Source organism: Ictidomys tridecemlineatus, chromosome 5 (assembly GCF_052094955.1).
Source record: "Ictidomys tridecemlineatus isolate mIctTri1 chromosome 5, mIctTri1.hap1, whole genome shotgun sequence".
Taxonomy (NCBI): domain Eukaryota; kingdom Metazoa; phylum Chordata; class Mammalia; order Rodentia; family Sciuridae; genus Ictidomys; species Ictidomys tridecemlineatus.
This window is the reverse complement of record NC_135481.1, coordinates 149125672-149144310: the sequence shown is the minus strand read 5'-3', so window position 1 is coordinate 149144310 and position 18639 is coordinate 149125672. Positions and strand designations below refer to the sequence as shown.

General features: G+C 37.7%; 2 protein-coding genes across 2 annotated transcripts in view; one reads left to right on the top strand and one right to left on the bottom strand.

The window, feature by feature from the left end:
- Chsy1 (chondroitin sulfate synthase 1) overlaps positions 1–18639 on the top strand; it is a 72256-nt gene that overhangs the window by 30509 nt on the left and 23108 nt on the right. The gene's annotated exons all lie outside the window — the stretch shown is intronic.
- LOC120886263 (H/ACA ribonucleoprotein complex subunit 3) lies at positions 7696–7890 on the bottom strand. Its single transcript, XM_040274536.1, has one exon. The coding sequence runs from the start codon at positions 7888–7890 to the stop codon at positions 7696–7698; it is 195 nt and encodes a 64-aa protein (XP_040130470.1).

Here is an 18639-nt window from a genome sequence, read left to right as displayed (position 1 = left end):
TTTTAAACTGAGCTGAACCCAGAGGTGCTAAACCACTGAGCCCCATCACTGTTGATGTTGTCCCTGGTCACCTGGTTGTGTCAGGTTGGTCAGGTTTCTCCGTTAGAAAGCCATTCTTACCCTCGCCACTCTGCATACTGTGCTCTTGGAGAGGAAGTCTCTGTGGATATCCCACACTAGAGTGGGGGAGTTTTGCTCTACTCCTTCAGGGTGGAATAGCTACATAATTTAGAATTTTTCTGTACAGGAGATTTGTCTACTCTCCCCCATTTGTTTAGTTACTTATGACTATTGATATGGATTCATGGATGTTTAGTTTGTATTGTGGCTTACATACTACTTTATTTTGTTGATAAAATTGTTCTAGTTTTGGCTTTTGGGGGTTCTTTCAGTTGAACCTGCCTTTCTTTTATAGCACTTTCTTTCTTCTGACGCTAGAAGATGCCCCAGGCTCATCTTGTGTATTTCTTGCCCCAGTCCTAGAATCAGCAGTTTCTTTAAGGATCCCAGGATCCATTTTTTTGGAGAATACTATTAGAAACCAGGACCTAGGTACTGGGTGTATTTGTATACTAACCTATGTATATAGGCAGATCTGTAAATTTCTCTGTATGTGGTTGTTAAGAACTTTTTGTTGCTGTGACCTAATACCTGACCAGGACAACTTAGAGGAGGAAAGTTTATTTTGACTCAGCTCATGGTGGCTGGAAGCAGAAAGAGGAGGAGCCAGGGAGACAAGACATGGCCCCCAGTGACCTGCTTCCTCTAGCTATGCCCCACCTGCCTATAGTTACCACCCAGAAATCTATTCAAATTATTAATCCATCAAATGGATTCATCTAGGTCATAGCTCTCATAATCTAATCATTTTACCTCCTGCATTAACACAGCAGTTTTGGGGGGACAACTTATATCCAAACCATAATAGTATATGACCATCTGCATTTATTTTAGTGAAAGGATGAATCCATACTGTGCTCTCCAACTCCAGTCTTTACCAGGTGGGTCATTCTAGCTTCCTCCCTTTTCTTTATTGCCAACTTCCCACCCTAGCAGTAAGAAGCCTGGCTTTCACCATCTGCCACCCATCTACTTAATTCTTCAATCCAGTATTCATTCTTTGTGGTTTTGGAATTTTATCCTGTATCCTTATGGGAAACAACTTCACCAGCCAGACTACAGTGGTAGTGCTTATGTGCCGTTTCATTTGCCTTTAATCTTGAAGTCTCTACTCATTTTCCAAGTTACTTAGCAACCTTCTCCCTTCACCCTCTTCAATGAAGGTGTTGTATATGTATATAATACATTTAGGTTGTTTTTTCACAGTCTGCATTCTATCCTGGGATTCCTTGACCTCCTAAATGATTTTTTATGTTTGTGTACATTGAAATTGCTTTTGTACTATAAAGTTCTGTGGGTTTTGACAAATGCATTATCAGATATTCACTGGTAAATTTATTCTTTTGTTTTTGTACTGGGGATTGAACCCATGGGTGCTTAACCACTAAACCACATTAACCACTGTGCCACATTGCAAGTCCTTTTTTAATATATTTTATTTGTAAACAAGAGTCTCGCTGAGTTGCTCTGGGCCTCACTAAATTTCTCTGGCTGGCTTTGAACTTGTGATCCTCCTGCCTCAGCCTCCCAAGCCACTGGAATTACAAGCATTTGCCACCACACCTGGCTCCATTAACTTTTCTACAGAGTAGTTTCACTGTTTGGAAAGTCTCTGCACTTCACTATTCAGTGCTCCTCTCCCACCCCTTACCAAGACCATGGCAACCACTCTTCCATAGTTTGGCCTTTTCTAGAATGTCATATAATTAGAACTACACAGTATGCAGACTGGTTTCTTTCACTTATCATTTAGATTCATCCATGTCTTCTTGTAGCTTGATATCTCATTTCTTTTTTATAGATGAATAATATTCCATGTTACGGACATGTACCATAGTTTGTGTATTCAGCTATTGAAGGATATCTTGGTTGTTTCCAGGTTTTGGTAGTTAGAATAAAGTTCTTAAAAACATTTATATGCATGTTTTTGTGTGGATGTGTTTTTAAATCACTGGGTAAATACATGAATGTAATTGTGGAGTTTAGCTAAGATGCTGTTTAGCTTGGAGATCCACACTGTCTCCCGCTGTGACTGTACTGTTGCGCATTCCTAGTAGCAGTGAATGAGAGTTCCAGCTGGTCTTCATACTCTCCAAAAGGGGACTTTGTCAGTGTTTTGGATTTGAGCTATCTTAATAGTTACATAGCAGCACTTTTTGTTTTAGGAAGAGATTTTAGAGCCCCATAAAAACCCAGCCTAAGGGGCTTTTATTTGATTCTGTATTTCTGTTTATAATTCAGGCAAGTGGCTCTTTCCATTTTTTTTTTTTTTTGCCTAACTCTATGAGGATATGGAAAATTGTTGGATTAACCTTTGGGGTTGGTTTGAATTTTCTATTTTTATGGTTTTTCATGTGCCTTAGGCATCTAGAATATTAATACAGAGTGCTTATCCTTAATGGCAAATATTTTAAAGACAAATCTAAACAGCTAATAGATTATTGCATTCCATATTTAATACCTAGATGATTATTAACAACCCAAAAGGATTTTGAAGAGATGTACATGAATCGTTCACTCATTTGTTGTTAAATAGAGAAATTTAAAAAAAATTATTTGTTCTTTTTAGTTATATATGACAGAGTGTATATTGACATACATACATGGAGTGTAACTTCCCACTTTTGTAGTTGTATATGACGTGAAGTTATACTGGTCGTATATTCATATAGTTAGGTCTGATTCATTCTACTTTGTTTCCCATTCCCTTTCCCCCACTTCCCCTTGTCCAATCTGGTGAACCTCTCCACCACCACCTCTTGTAAGCATCTGCATATCAGAGAGAAGATTTGGCCTTTGGTTCTTTGGGATTGGCTTATTTCACTTAGCATGATATTCTCCAGCTCCATCCATTTACCAGCAAATGCCATGATTTCTTTCTTCTTTATGGCTGAGTAATATTCCATTGTGTATAGGTACCACATTTTCTTTATCCATTCACTTGTTGAAGGGCACCTAGGTTGGTTCCATAACTTAGCTATTATAAATTGAGCTGCTATACACATTGATGTGGCTGTGTCACTGTAGCTGCTGATTTTAAGTCCTTTGGGCATATGCCGAAGAGTGGTATAACTAGGTCAAATGCTGGTTCCATTTCTAGTTTTTTGAGGAGTCTCCATATTGCTTTCCATATTGGCTTCACCATTTTGGAGTGCCACCAACAATGTGTGAGTGTACCTTTTCCCCCACATCCTCGACAACACTTATTGTTGTTTACGTCTTCATAATAGCTGCCATTCTGACTGGAGTGAGATGAAATCTTAGTTTTAATTTGCATTTCTGTAATTGCTAGTGATGTTGAACCTTTTTTCATATATTTGTTGACCATTCATATTTCTTCTTCTGTGAAGTGTCTGTTCAGTTTCATTGTTCATTTGTTGACTGGGTTATTTGTTTTTTGGCGTTACGTTTTTTGAGTTCTATATATGTTGGAAATTAATACCCTATCTGAGGTGCAGGTGGCAAAGATTTTCTCCCATTCTATATGCTCTCTCTTCATGTTCTGGATTGTTTCTTTTGCTATGAAGAAGCTTTTTAGTTTGAAGCCATCCCATTTATTGATTCTTGATTTTACTTCTTGCCTTTTAGGAGTCTTGTTGAGGAATTTGTTTCCTAAGCCAACATGATGGAATTTGGGCTTAATTATTCTTCTAGTAGGCACAGTGTCTGTGGTCAGTGCCTAGGTCCTTGATCCACTTTGAGTTTTCAACAGATAAATTTTATTAAGTGCCTACTGTGTGATAATGGTGCTGTGTGGCAAGAGCACTAAGATGAGTAAACATACCTATCCTTGCCATTGTTGAATTTAAGAAAGAACATGTATGTATTTGTGTGTATATTACATATACACATAAAATATATATTTGTGAATCATATATATATATATTTCTGTAAGCCATTAAGAGCTTTTCAAAATCAACATCCAGCAAATAATTATGTACCTACACTGTACTTCACTGGGAGACCCAGGGGGATAATACCCAGGTCTCTGCCTTTTGGAATTTTGTCCTTGTGCAAGGTGATTATTTCATTAGTTACAACTGTGGTGCTCACATGAAAACAAGTACACAATCTATGACAACATGAGCACGATCCCCCTGGGCTGGAGGGTGAGGATCCGAGGTCTGAACTGGTGCTTGAAGGTTGAGAAAGAGGTTCAGAGGCTCAAGTGGCAGGGTGGGGTCCTCTGAGAAGAGCCCAAGCAATTAGTGAAAGTCGACTAAATTGAGGGCAGTCAGGCAGTAGAGCCTGTGAATGTTATTTTATCATTGCTTTAATTTGGATATTTTGCCCCAGCAAAATATCCAAATTTGTTTTTACTTCATAACCCAATCCCTTCCCTTCATAGGAAAATAAAGTATTGATGGTTTAATTAAATGCACTCTTGCAAAGAATGAATGTTTTTGAGAATATATTTATACTGTCATAAAATAGAAACAGTACAAATATAGAATAAAAACATTCGAGGTAGTCAAGAAGGATCAAAGATGAGTAAGACAAGAATCCCACTTCCAAGGAGTTGTTCCAGGAGAGATACACCAAATTAATCATGTCAGTGAGAAGTACTAACAGGCCTAGGAACAGGGTCTTGCAGGAAACCCAAGTCAGGGTGGCAGGGACAAGTCCATGTGTGGGGCAACTGCTGCTCAGAGCCTTGTGGAGAAAGACTGTACAGCACAGACATACCAGGGAATGAGGAAACAGGGCCAAGGTCATATATAGGATGAGGTCCCTGTGCTGTGACCATGTACAAGGTCATATACAAGGGACAAGAAACAAGGTCCAAGGTCAAATGGCAGTGACAAAGAGGCATATAATGAGATTGCTGGTATAAGAATACGCTTAAGTCTGTTTACAGATGAAAATTATTTGATTATAAAAAATAACTTTGGGAGAATTTACTTTTCTATATATTTTAAATCATAGAAGATTCTGTGCCATGGAAACTCCATGAAGAGCTTACTTAGTTTCTAGTAAATTTTGTATACGTCATTTTTTGTGGCCTTTCAAACTAAGTTTGATCTTTCTGGCATTGTAAACTCATTGATAGTGTGCTCTAGAAAACTTTTAAGGTTTTAATTGCTGACTTATAGGCTATAACATACTTGGTATTTTCACGTCTTTACATATCGTTCATATGTCAAAGCTTATAAACATTTATTAAAATTATATGGATGTACCCAATTGAAAAAAAATTATTTTCTTTTAAGATGGCAGATGGAAGCAAAAAACTTGTGGGGTGACATCTTGCTTTAGTCATTGCTTTCCTGCAAAAAGGGCATATAAGTACTCTTGTGATAGAATCTATAGTGAAATAAGTGTCCTTGAATTTTGCACAGGCCCTGGTAGGTAGGTGTTTGGTGCGTGCTGGGGGAGGGCAGTGGGATGTGAGATATGCTGTACTGTGCCCATTAACCTGGACTTGCTGCATCTTCAGTAGAAGTAAGATGAGGCTAAGGTGGGCAGGTGGAGTCATGAGTGCTGAGCGTGCACACCTGATGTGTGTACCCAGCATGTTTCACAGTCCCTCCCCACCTGTTGCCTCCAACCCTGCAGGTGATGGATCCTTGTCACTCAGGACTGGCCCAAAGGAAACCTACTTGTCATACCTGGACTATGTGTTTAGGATTTCAAGAGCTAGTTCTTTTTGGAGGGAAAATGAAGAGTGCAGCTATATTGCCACTTCCCTCTGAGTATTAGTATTTTTGCTTTTTTAACCACATTGGTGTTTTTAAAACACCAAATCTTAGGAAATCTCCCACTGCATTAGGAACTTAATAAATATTTATTGGCGTGGAAGTTTGCCTTGCTTCAAGATCTGATCTGGCAGAGACATATTTTCTCCTGTTGTTGTATTTTGGAATAGTTTGAGTGACTTTAATCTAGGACACTGTTATCATTTATACCGTTTCACTTTAGATCTTTTATGTGAGCTGTCGTATGGAGTAAATGTAATAAGCCTAGGGCTTACCTATTTTGTGTTTGACAGCACATTTTATAATTTTTTTCAGATTGGGAGTAGTTTTTGTTTGTGTGTGTGGTTTTGTTTTGTTTTACATAGTACTAGGGATTGAACCCAGGGCCTTGCATATGCTAAGAAAGCACTTTCTACTGAGCCATATCCCCATCCCTTTTTATTTTTTATTTTCAGACAGGGTCTTGCTAAAGTTACTTAGGGCCTGGCTAAGTTGCTCAAGCTGTCTTTGAACTTGTGATCCTCCTGCTTCAGCCTCACAAGCCCCTTGGATTATAGGTATGCACCACTATACTTGGCAGGAATAGTTTTAGAGTATTCAGTCTGTTTACTTGTAATATAATAACTGACACATGTGTTTAAATATACTATTTTTACTACTTGTGTTTTATTAGTCCACCTCTTCTAAATCTCTTTTCCTCCCTTCTTTTGGATTACTTTTTTGTGTTTGTTTTTTCTTCTCTGCCATTTATTTAGTGTTTAACTAGTACAGATGATGTCATGCAGTTTAGACTTATTAAAGACTGTAAATCTCATTTTCCAGGAAATGCAAGGATTTTAGAACTCTGCAACTCCATTTTACTCCTTCCACCATTTGGGCTGTTGTCATGTGTGTTTATCCTATAAGACATCTTTATTACTGTTTCATGCAGTTAATTTCTGTTTAGATTTACCTTTATAGTTACCCTTCTCTTATTCTGTATTCCTTCATGCATCTTTGATCTTCCATCTGTGATTATTTTCTTCCTTTCAGAAGAATTAACTCTTTCAAATTTCTGTGAAGCAGGTCTTGATGTTGATGAATTCAGTTTTTGTTAGGAAAATTTATTTCAGTTTCTTTTTTTTTCAAAAATTTTTGCAAAATTTCCATCAAAGCTGAAATATTTTTTTAGTGAATGCTTGTATATACACACTTAGATTCTGTGTTTTATTATACTTCCTTTATTATGTGTATGTCCATCCATCTTATTTTTTCATGTATTTGAAGGTAAATCGAAGCCATTGGTACATGTTTCCTCCAAGTATTTCAATATACCTTTTATTACCTAGACTTTACTATTGGTTTAAGGTATTTTTCCTTGAAATCATATTTATATTCTTTTCAGTTGTAGTTTGCCATTAAACCTATTATGTTTTATTTGTATTTTATCAGAATATTTTAGTTTGGGGTTTTCCATTTGTTGTTTTTAGTAGCTTAATGTTCCCTGCTGAAATTCCCCACTTTGTCACCTATTTCTTGAACATATTAATCACTTGATATTAAAGTCTATATGTTGTAAGTATGGATTTCTTGTATTTGCCCTCTCTATCCCAGTTTTCAGTCATTTGTGGGTCTAATACTGGCATGACTAATAACTTTTTTTCAAATCATTTTATCTTTAATAACGTGGCAATAATTCAAAATATGAAAAACGTGTTCCCTTTAAAGAGGATGTCACCCTGATGGCCTCATACAAGCATGATCAAAGGCAATCAGAGGAGACTGGATTCCAAAGGGCATGGGTGGTAAGAAAGCTTCATGGCTCACAGATTGATGCATTTGGTTATGGATTCTCCGAAACCGAGCAGGTGACAGATGAAACATGAAATTTAAAGGACCCTCAGAGAACAGGGCCAGGTTGCTGGGTCATGAGCACCTTGAACTGTTTCTTGATGGTGACTCGGTGTCTCGAGTATTTGTCGTCTGGGGAGAACCGAGCAGGATGGGCCGAGCAGGTCTGTTGTCCCATAGGGTCAAATTTCTTCATCGTGTAGACCCAATCTCCTTGCTCATTGAGATAATACTGGAGAAACATGACCATGTTTAAACCTGAGACTCCCAAGTCCGTTTGCCATGACTAGTAACTTTTGACTCAATTGCAAACATTGTGTGTAAAACATTGCATGTCCCTGGATATGATTAGTGTTCTCCAATGAGAACATTAATTTGCTTTTGACAATGAACATAAGAACAGGTTATCTTAACGCCCAACAGGGACTGAGCTGTTTCAAACTTGCCTCATCTTTATGAGTTGGTCTATTTCTGGTTCATTTGTATTCTAAAGACACAGTTTTCCTCTCCTCCTCCATTTTCCTCCTCCTCTGTTGTCTGGGGGGGGGTGCGGGGTGCGGGGGTGACTGGGGATTGGTACCCAGGGCATCACACATGCTTAGCATGTGCTAAGGGCTACACACCAGCCCTTTGCAGTCATTTAATTACAATAATTTTTTTTTTTAGTTCTAGATGGACATGATAACTTTGTTTTATATGTGGTGCTGAGGATCAAACCCAGTGCCTCATGCATGCTAGACAAGTGCTCTACCACAGAGTCACAACCCCAGCCCAGCACTCAAGTTTATGAGGGTTAGCCTGTAGGTGGGAAGAGAAATAACGATGTTAGATAAAGACAAGTACTTTGAGAGTATTTTGACAGTACTAACTTGTAAGACTAACCTTAAAGGGTTTTTCATTGCAAAGTTTAAGGTACTTTTATACTTTGTTGAAATTGCTGTTTAAATTGTCCTTCAGGGCAGATGAATTACATGCCAATAGATTTGTTTTTACACTGATAATGTTATTCCCATATCTGTCCTCTCCCACTAATAAACTGAAGAGAGCCCCTAGTGTGTGTTCTGAGATAATACTTAGCAATTGGAGCAGTTACTGATTTGATTATGACCTATGCTGGAAATTAAATAAAGTAAGTATAGAAAGATTCATTTTTACTGCCTTTTCTTCTTTGTTTACTACACTAAACATGTCTTATTGTTGCTTAGCTACTGACCTTGTATTTGTTATTTTTGTTTAACAGTCCTCCCCACCCCAATGAAACACTGAATATGTATAATTCCAGTCTAAACTCAACTCTTTTTATTTAAAATAGAAAAAGTATGTGGAATACAGCGAGATATCTCTTTATTATTTTTCTACAAATCTATATATAAGTTGAAATGTTATTAAAATGAATGGATTTTTAAATGCTGTGTTTATGTCTCTTTATTTACTTTAAATATGAAATATGTCCTCAGACTTGAGTTTTATGATATCGACACTTTTGAAGACTACAGACCAGTGGAATATTAATTAGTTTGGATTTTTAAAATTGTTTTCTTCTGAATTGATATATATAGTATGCATTTTAGCAGAAATATTACAGAAGTGACACTGTCTTTTCCTTGAATTTTAGCAGTTCATGATTTTTCTTTGTTTCACTATGATGGTGTCTGCCAGGCTTCTCCATTGCAAAGTTACTTTCTTTCTTATAATTAGTAAGCACACTTGTGGAGAGCTGCTTTTAGGCTATATAAATATCCTGTTCTTCAAACTCACACCTATGTTTTAGCATCCATTGATGTTTCTTGACTGAATAAATTAATATTGTGATGTTTGCCAACTGGTGATTTTATAATCCTGCCATTGCTTCTACTGTTATTAGCTGTAAGTAAAGTTTATTCCTCTTCCCATTTATTTATTCATGTATGTGTTTGTATGAATATAGACTCTTGCATTCCTATTTTGTTCAATGGGTTATAATCTCTTACTGTTATTATATTTTCTTATTTAATTATCCCAGATTTGTCCAGTCCTTTTGTGAGGGTTCTGTGTTTTTCTGGATATGTTTCTATATATTCTGAGCAAAATTTCTTGCTTTCTGGTACAGTAAGATGTTCCATACTCTTATGTTTTCCTGTCCTAATTTCTCTAAGACCCTTGTTCCTTATAGTAGAAAATATTTAGAGACAAAATCTGGCCCTAAGTATGTTCACTTCTGTTGGGTTGTTGCTGTTTGCAGGCCTCTTCAGTGGATTGAACTAGGAAAAGTATGTGTGTATCTCCATAATTTCACACTAATACCCCAAATTCCATTTCACCACCAAAAGGTTCTTTATTCTTTCTTTCCATGTCATAATTCCTTTCTTAGACAGTTGAGAAAACCAGCTCTCATCATCCTCAGAGATTTACTTAGTGCATCAATTTGTGCTGTATGTGTGCAATCTCCTGTTGGTGCCACATTTCTTCCGCTGGTGCCGTCTTGTCCTTACCGCTCAACCAGCACTGCCGCTCCCAGCATGCATAGGACCCTTTCTCAGTCTGGGCTCTGACACCTACTGCTGGGCTTTTGTGCCTGTCTCCCTTAGCCTTGCTTGAACCCAGGAGTGCCTTTTAAGGGTTTTTTTTTTTTTTTTTTTGTCTTGTTTTGTTTTTGGTATTGGGGATTAAGCCCAGGAGCACTTTACCACTGAGCTACATCCCCGGTCTCCCTTATTATATTAAATTGCTGCAGGCTGGCCTCAAACTTACTGTCCTCTTGACTTAGCAGCCCACAAGTGTTTTGTTTTTTTCTTTCTCTCTCTCTCTCTCTTTTTTTTTTTTAGTTGTAGATGGACACAATACCTTTATTTTATTTATTTATTTTTATATGTGCTGAGGATTGACCCCAGTGCCTCATACTTGCAAAGCAAGCACTCTGTCACTGAGCCACAATCCCAGATCACAAGTGTCTTTTTACTTCAGAAAAGTTGGGGTTGGTTGGGCAAAAAGCCTACATCTGTCTTAAAATAGGCTTGTGTGTTTGTGTGTGTGTATGCATGCATACGCTGGAGATCAAATCCAGAGCCTTGATGCTAAGTGCATGCTAACCACTGAAATACATCTCCCGCCTCTTGAAATAGGCTTTTAATTTCAGTTACCTAATTCCAGGTGATACCTAACTCTGGCACATGTCACTGTAGCCCTTATATTAATAGTTTTTTGAACACTTGTAGGGAAATTTCACCAAATAAAAAAATTCTATTTTGATATTGTACTCTTTGAAGATCTGTTTTCTAGGGTATTTATTTCTCTGTGCCAGACATTCAGCTTTGTCTTTTTCCTAGTAGATTGGGTCTTATCTTGATCATTTCGGTATTCCTCTTTGAGGTTACTATATGAGACATTTAATGTTTGACAAATTAACACATATGGAGAACGTGATAAAGGTTACTAGGTTTTTAAGGAAAATATACTTTGTGAAGTGCTCTATTATTGTAGCTAGCCGGCTGGTATCATGAGCTGTATTCTGAAAATTCAAATGAGTGATTTTTAAAATACTACTGTTGTTAGGCTAAGCTGAGGAGCATTTGATGATACTAATTCTTACCATTCTGAAGGTTTGTATGGATGTGACTCTTTCCTGTTCTTTCAGCCAAAGATTTTTTTTTTTTAATTTCCAAAAATGTTGTATAGAAGACAAGCCTTTTATTCCCATTTTAGGTAGTGCTTTCTTTCTTACTTTTTTTTTTTGATTGTGTATGCTGTGTTAATATAAAATACATTTATCAGGAGTGGACTTTTTCTGAGAAATATGTTAGATAATATTTGTTTCAGGGCTGGAGATATAGCTCAGTTGGTGGAGTGCTTGCCTTGCATGCACAAGGCCATGGGTTCAATCCCCAGCACTACCAAAAAAAAAAAAAGTTGTTTCAGATATCTTGTTAATATTTTCCCCTTCAAATATTATTTTGTTTCCTTCGGTTTGGTGTGGTATGGTGTGGTTTACTTTGGTTTCTCTTAAATAAAATTTTAATTTGGAACCACGTTTCTCCAGAGAGTATACAGCTATGCCAGTATAGAGTCAAGTAGGTAGCAGGGATAAACATGGCCCAAGTTCTTAGAATGTTAATTTTACCTGACGTTTGGGGGAGCCAGGGTAATGTTTATAATGAAACAAACATGGATATCATAGAATATCATGCAGATTTATATGAATTTTTAAGATTGAAAACAATAACCTTAATATTTATTGGAGGGCTGCTTTAGACTATGACCTAAGCCATGGGAATATTCACTTTCTGCTATCAGGGAATACGCCTGTGTAGGAGAAAAAAAAAGAAAAAACTGAGGAAATGACATGTTCTCTCACAAATTGATAAAGTCTGGTTTGCTTCTTTTCTTTAGTCAGTTTATTCAGTTTATTCATGATGCCTTTTCTAGCTCTTAGATTCCATAGTTTACTGACTTTCCATAAAACACCATATTCTTTCAGTGCATAATTTGATGAGTGTTCATTTGTTTTCTGAAGTGTTATTTGTATGCTGTCATCTTACATAATGCTTCTTTCCAGAGCATTTGCGCAGGAAACAGCCTTGTTGTGACCATCTCGTGTAGCAGACCATCTCCAGCAGTCCTGCTGGCTGCTATACCAGCTGAGGAGGAAGTGCTCCTGCAATATTGTGAGGCATCCTGTCCTCTACCTTGGGTCTCAGCACATGGATCATGTGCCTCTTGAGAAACAAACCTGGAAATTGGTTCTCCTGCTGATTGGAGACATGTTCTCCGTTTCTTGTCTGTCTAATCTCACATCTTGTCTGTGTGACCTCTATCTCATTTCCAAAATCATCTTTCTTAGCTCTGAGGCTGCCCCAGGGAGAGAGAAAGGGGACAGATGTGGGTTTGTGATTGAAATGAAACTTCTCATTTAGGAGTGCAAATATTATGTGATATACATAAAAAATAACTATTATTATTTTAAGCATGGAGCATTTTACTAGCTATCAATACTTGAAATAGAAAATAATACCATATTAAGAGCATGGGAGGTAGAACAAATTTAGACTATTTCCAAAATTAAAATTTTCACCTAGAGCAGAACAAGTGTCGTATTTGCATGTTCAGATGTTAGAATGCTAATGATGATAGTCATGGACAAAAATGTTAGACTCTTATAGTTTTTTTATCACAGGACCCTTCAATTTTGAGTATGACTCTTTCAACAAGTAGCTATATAAGTTTATTAGAGCTGTATATTTTTTTCTCCTTGTTTGGGAAGCTTTGTATAATCTATGCAGATTAATAAGTATCGTGTTTATATTAGAGGGGAAATTAAGGACCAAGTTTTTTCTTAAATAACTGTTGAGTAGGTTGGTTTTAGTGTATATACTAGTTTGTTTTTTTTCCCTCTGAATCATCTATGCATATAGTGGTGATTTAGCAACTAGGAGGCACTGTAAATTATAATAAACTGATGTTATGCCCACAGCACAGCCAGCAAAAAGGATGAATTAGGGTCACAAATAGTAACAGGCTTTTGTCCAGGAAACCTCAAAGCATATAATGAGGTATTACCATGATGATTATGTTTAAAAAAAAAGAGAAAGAAAAATCCAAAAGACAAAATATTGAAGCTTTAAGCTTTAATAAAACAAATTAAAGATTTTTAAAAAAACAACCTTTTTATATTTCTGAAAATCTCTTTGAATAGTCTAAGAGCTTTTAAGAAGTCTCTTACTATAATTTCATGATTTGCTGGTGGATAGAATATGTAATATTACAAAAACTTTATACTGTGATGTTTTCCTAATGACAGTATTTGCAACTTCTCCAGATGATCATTTTTAACTAGCCTCTCTTTTGATAATTAAGTAAAATTATTTCAAAATTTTAAATAACAGAAAATAATTCCCCTAAATTCTTCATCCAGATGTCTTGATTGTTGACACCACATTGGGTTTATCCTTTTCTCTGTATGTTTTTTTTTTTTTCCCCTGAACGTGTGAATGTAAGTTTTAGGTATAATGCTTGTTTTTGCCCCTGAATACTTAATCATGTGTTTAGTGTGCTTGCTTGCTGCTTGCTTCCTCCTTTTTTTTTTTTTTGACACCAGGGATTTTTTTTTTTTTTTTTTGACACCAGTGCTTAGCCACTGAGCTACATCCCAGCCTTTTATTTATTTAGAGACAAGGTTTCACTCAGTTACAGAGACTATCTTTGAACTTGTAATACTCCTGCCTCTGCCTCCTGAGCTGCTGGAATTACAGATGTGCACCAGCGTGCCCAGCTTCAGTATGTTTTCATAAGAATGAAGACCTTCACTTATATAAACAGTGCAGTAATCAAAATCAGGAAGTAAACATTAATATAATTGTAACAGATATTAGTCATACTTCATCAGTTATCTCAATAATGTCTTTCATAGTGTAAAAAAAAAAAAAAACCCAAAAAACCTCCAAGTTTTCCAGGTGCAGTTCAGGATCCCATGTAGCCTTGGTGTGTCTCTTAAATATTTTAAACCCTGTCCTTGTTTTTGCTGTCTGTGACCTTGAGTTATTTTGCAGAATGTCCCTCAGTTTACATTTATCTCTGTCTCAGTTTCCCTCAGGTCAAGTGACATTATGTCCTTCTCAGTACATCACATCAGGAGTGAATGGTTTCTGTGATGTCTGTATGGGTAGTGTTAATCCCGATCACTTGCCAGGTTGTCTTAAGACAACTATTTTTTTTATCTTTGTAATTAATAAACATCTTAAAGACCAATTCTTTGAGATCTTGAGATATCCGATTTCTCCTCTAACCATCATCCACTAATTTTAGCATCCATTGGTGGTTTTTACCTGAATTAATTACTGTGGTATTTGTCAAATGCTGTGTATTTACAACTCTACTAGATGGCAGTTTTTATATTGAACAGCTTTATACTTGGGCTTTTGGTAATTGCTTTCTTTAGAAGTGACCTGAGAAGCCAATATATTGAAGTTGAATAGTGTCTCTCTTGTCCTATTTCATCCATGCAGTCAGTGTGTCTTCTCAACTTTTGGACTGGATGGCTCAAAGGGAAAAGGATGTGGCTGTTGAGATTAGGGACAGAGTCTGCTGAGTGTGTCCTGGATGCGTATTCAGCTGTTATATATTCTGTGCACACTTTCCTCTTATTTCAGGGCCTTTTGGCATCTGGAACCCAGCACATTCTACTTTAAAGATCGGTTAAATACCCTTGTGTTCAATCCCTGGTACCAAAACAAACGAAACACCTTGGTTTTGGGGGTTAACAATCATTAATAAGATTGATCTGTAGTTATCTTGTTTTGTTTACTTAAAAATGCTGTTACTGAATCCAGTTGTCACATATTCTTAATTTTTATATGCTAACAAGTGCTTGCTGTGGCTTGAATATGGTTTAAGTATGTCATACATTGTAAGCTTTTTGTCCCCAGTGTGGTAGCATTGAGAGATGATGGGGCCTATTGGGAGGCTCCAAGATGGGGCTCTTCTCTGTCCTGGCTTCCTGTCTCACAGTGTGATTTTTGTTTCCACTCTTGAATGCACTCCTTCCATGTGTTGTCACCTACCATGAGGTATGCAATAATGGGCCCTTGGTAGAGCCAGTGCTATGATGTTTGGTCTTTTAAACTCCAAACCTTTGAGCTAAATAAACTTTATAAGTACCCAGGATTGAGTATTTTGTTATATTACACACACCCCCCAAAAAGGACTAATGCAGTCCTAGTAATTTTATTCAATAAATAAGTGACCTTCTATAGTAGTGATAATGAATTTTTAAATGTACAGAATCTCAAAGCTAGAAGAAAGGACTTTGAATGTATTTACCATAAAGAAGCAAAATATTTGAGGAGATAGATACATTTAATCTGATTTAAACATACAGTGTGTACTTGTTTTAAAAAAAATCACATGGTACTCCATAAATATGTCTATGTATTAGTTTAGAATTTAATTTAAGGATATATAGGGAATCAAAGTCTACATTCATATAAAGCCCAGATACCATGGCATTTCCCCCAAAATTGGTTTTTGATAATTTAAATGCAACAATTTGCCTCACCACTACTTTTTTTCAACCTATTAAATTATTCATCCTCAATTTATAGTCTTTATCCGGTAGTCTTAACTACAAATCTTATCTCCTCCCAAATCCCTAAACATAACAAACTACTATTTATAAATGAACCTTTTTTTTTTTTTTGTACTGGGGATTGAACCCAGGGGAATTTAACCACTGAGTTACATCCCCAACTCTTTTTTGTATTTTATTTAGAGCCAGGATCTCACTGAGTTGCTTAGCACCTTGCTTTTGCTGAGGCTGGCTTTGAACTTGTAATCCTCCTGCCTCAGCCTCCTAGCCCCTGGGATTACAGATGTGAACCACCACACCTGGCCTAAATGAACTTCCTTAAGGTAAAACAAACACACACACACACACACACACACACACACACACACACACACACACACCCCACGTCTAAGTTGGAGCCATTTCCCATTCACACCAGTGTGTACCATCAGTGATCAGAGATGCCCTCAGTCTCTACATCAGCCTCATTCTGACTCTCACATCCTGCTACCTTCTTCCTCCTTGGAGCAGTGGGTAGGATTCTGGTACAGCATCAGCCACCTCTAAAGTTACTGAAGCTCACAGCTTGCACTCTCTGCTCATTATGTGAGCTCAGGTTGAAAGCTGAAGTGTATCCGGAGGCCTGAGGGTTTTCCTCCTCTGGCTGGCTGCTGGCTTGACATTTCTCTGACTCCTCCTGGTCCCCCACTGGGAGGGCATAGAGGCAGGCTCAAAATCCCTCTTGGGCATAGTTCAGGAAAGGCGGCAGGTGATAGTCTTACTTCTCTTATTTTCCATCTGATTGGTCTGGCTTCTCTAAGAATACATCAGCTGGAATAAAAAGAGAGGGTCAGCCCCCGCCAGCTACGGCCACCAAAGCTGCCAGGGAACGCCTGTCTGCATTTCTTCCCTGCTGCTGGTTTTCCTAACCTCTTGTCATCTATCCATCCAGTGACTCACAGCTGCACCCCTTGCTAAAATTTAGTTCTTCTGACTTAGTGCGTTCCTGTCTACCTTCTTCACCTGCCCAGAAGCCTACAGGAAGAGAGCTTCCCACTTGTCCATCCACCAAGTGAGTCAGATTAGCTGCAAAAAGACACAAAGGAGTTAGACCAGGGCTGCTGCCCACCAACTTGCTTCCTGTTCTTAATGTCTGTCTCTCTCTCTCTCTCTCCCTTCCCCCTCCCCCTCCCTTTTTTTTTTTGGTGGGGTCTTGCTATATTGTCTGGGCTGGTCCCAAACTTCTGGGTTCAAGTAGTCATACTGCCTCAGCTTCCTGAGTAGCTGGGGCTATAGGTGTGTCCCACTGCACCTGGCTTATGTATCCTTTCTATTCTACTCTTTTGGCCTCCACCTTGGTCCATAAGATTTGCGATGGTACCTCCTGCCATAGCACCTTCATGTTGATATTCTTGGAAGGTTGGGGAACAGGGTAGGAATAGATGACTCTTTCTCCAAATACGGGCCTTGTAATATAAAGAATATAGTAGGTTTTTGCTGGGAACTTTCGTCAGCATCCCAGATGCTGCTGCTATGTGACTCTTGTGGAGAATCTGTAAGAACAGTCACAGGAATTTGATCTGCCTGTCTTCATCTCCTTCATCCCCTTCTTCCTCTTTATATCCCTATTGGCACACCCTGGAAAGGCAGGGAGTATAGGGTATTGTATGACAGAAGATCCCCAGACCCTGCTGAGACAGGGAAAGACTGGGTCTTGGAGAAAGGATTTACACAGGGAGGCTGATGTGGCATGTACAGCTGGGGAGAACCTGCTGGCCCAGCCACAGTGCTGCCATAGCATCAGACCTAGCTAGAATGGGGTAGGGCAGCCAGGTGTTCTTATCAAAGCCTGTTTCCATCCTACTTCAAAACAGCCTTTGAGCTATCTTGAAACAGTCCTCTTAATCTTACTCACATTAATAATTCACCCTAAATTGTAATCTTTGCTTAGCCTGAATTGAGACAAGCTTGGTCAAGAGACTTGCTTAGGGACACACAGCCTATGAGAAGCAAAGCAGGTGCCAGCTGTTCAGCCTCTGCATTGTATTTACAGTCATATTATGTCTGGTGGGACCACACACCCAAGTGACTTTGTTTATAGCTAGTGTTTTTGTATAAAGACTTCCCTTACGTTCTACTTTGATACTCATAAGAACAAAAATTTTAAAAATGATTCCTAGAAGTAAACTGATTCATGAAATGACTACATATAGTGACTTTTGTCTTATTCAGCCTATATTGTCATCTTGGTGCCTCAGTGTTCATGAGTATAAGGAATTTTAAAAATATATACTTATTTTATGCTATCATAGGGTATATCTCCTAACTTTATTTAACTGGTGGGTATTCACAAAATATCTGTTGAGCAAATTGAATTGTATGAAAGGATTTTCTGTTTCTTGTACCTTATACAGAATGATGCTTCTAGAGCTTTGTTACTCTCATATATGCTGGTACAGCTGTAATGCTGGTTAGACACAGGGATGAAATGAACTGGGGCTGTTTGTGGTCTTCGAGGGTTCTATTTTAGGGAGTGATGTCTGTTTTTAGTTTCTCCAAACTGCCTTTTATGCACAAGACCAAAGTAGGATGAATGTATACCACAGAGTAAGGCCACGCAGAACTTCATGCTTCATTTTTTCTATTTCTAGTGTTACTTTCAGGGTTTTCATTTATTTGAATAAAATGTACTTAATTTTTAGAGGACTAACATAAAACTTTAATTTTAAATGACCTTTTAAAAATTTTATTTTTAATTGTGGTAAAATATACACAGTAGCTTGGTGTATTAGTATATACCTGTAATTCTAGCTATTTGGGAAACTGAGGCAGGAGGATCACAAGTTTGTGGCCAGCCTGGACAACTTAGCAAGACCCGATCTCAAATAAAAGACCTGGGGATATAATATAGCTCAGTGCTTGCCTAGCCTCTCAAGGGTTCAGTTCCCAGTTCCCTCC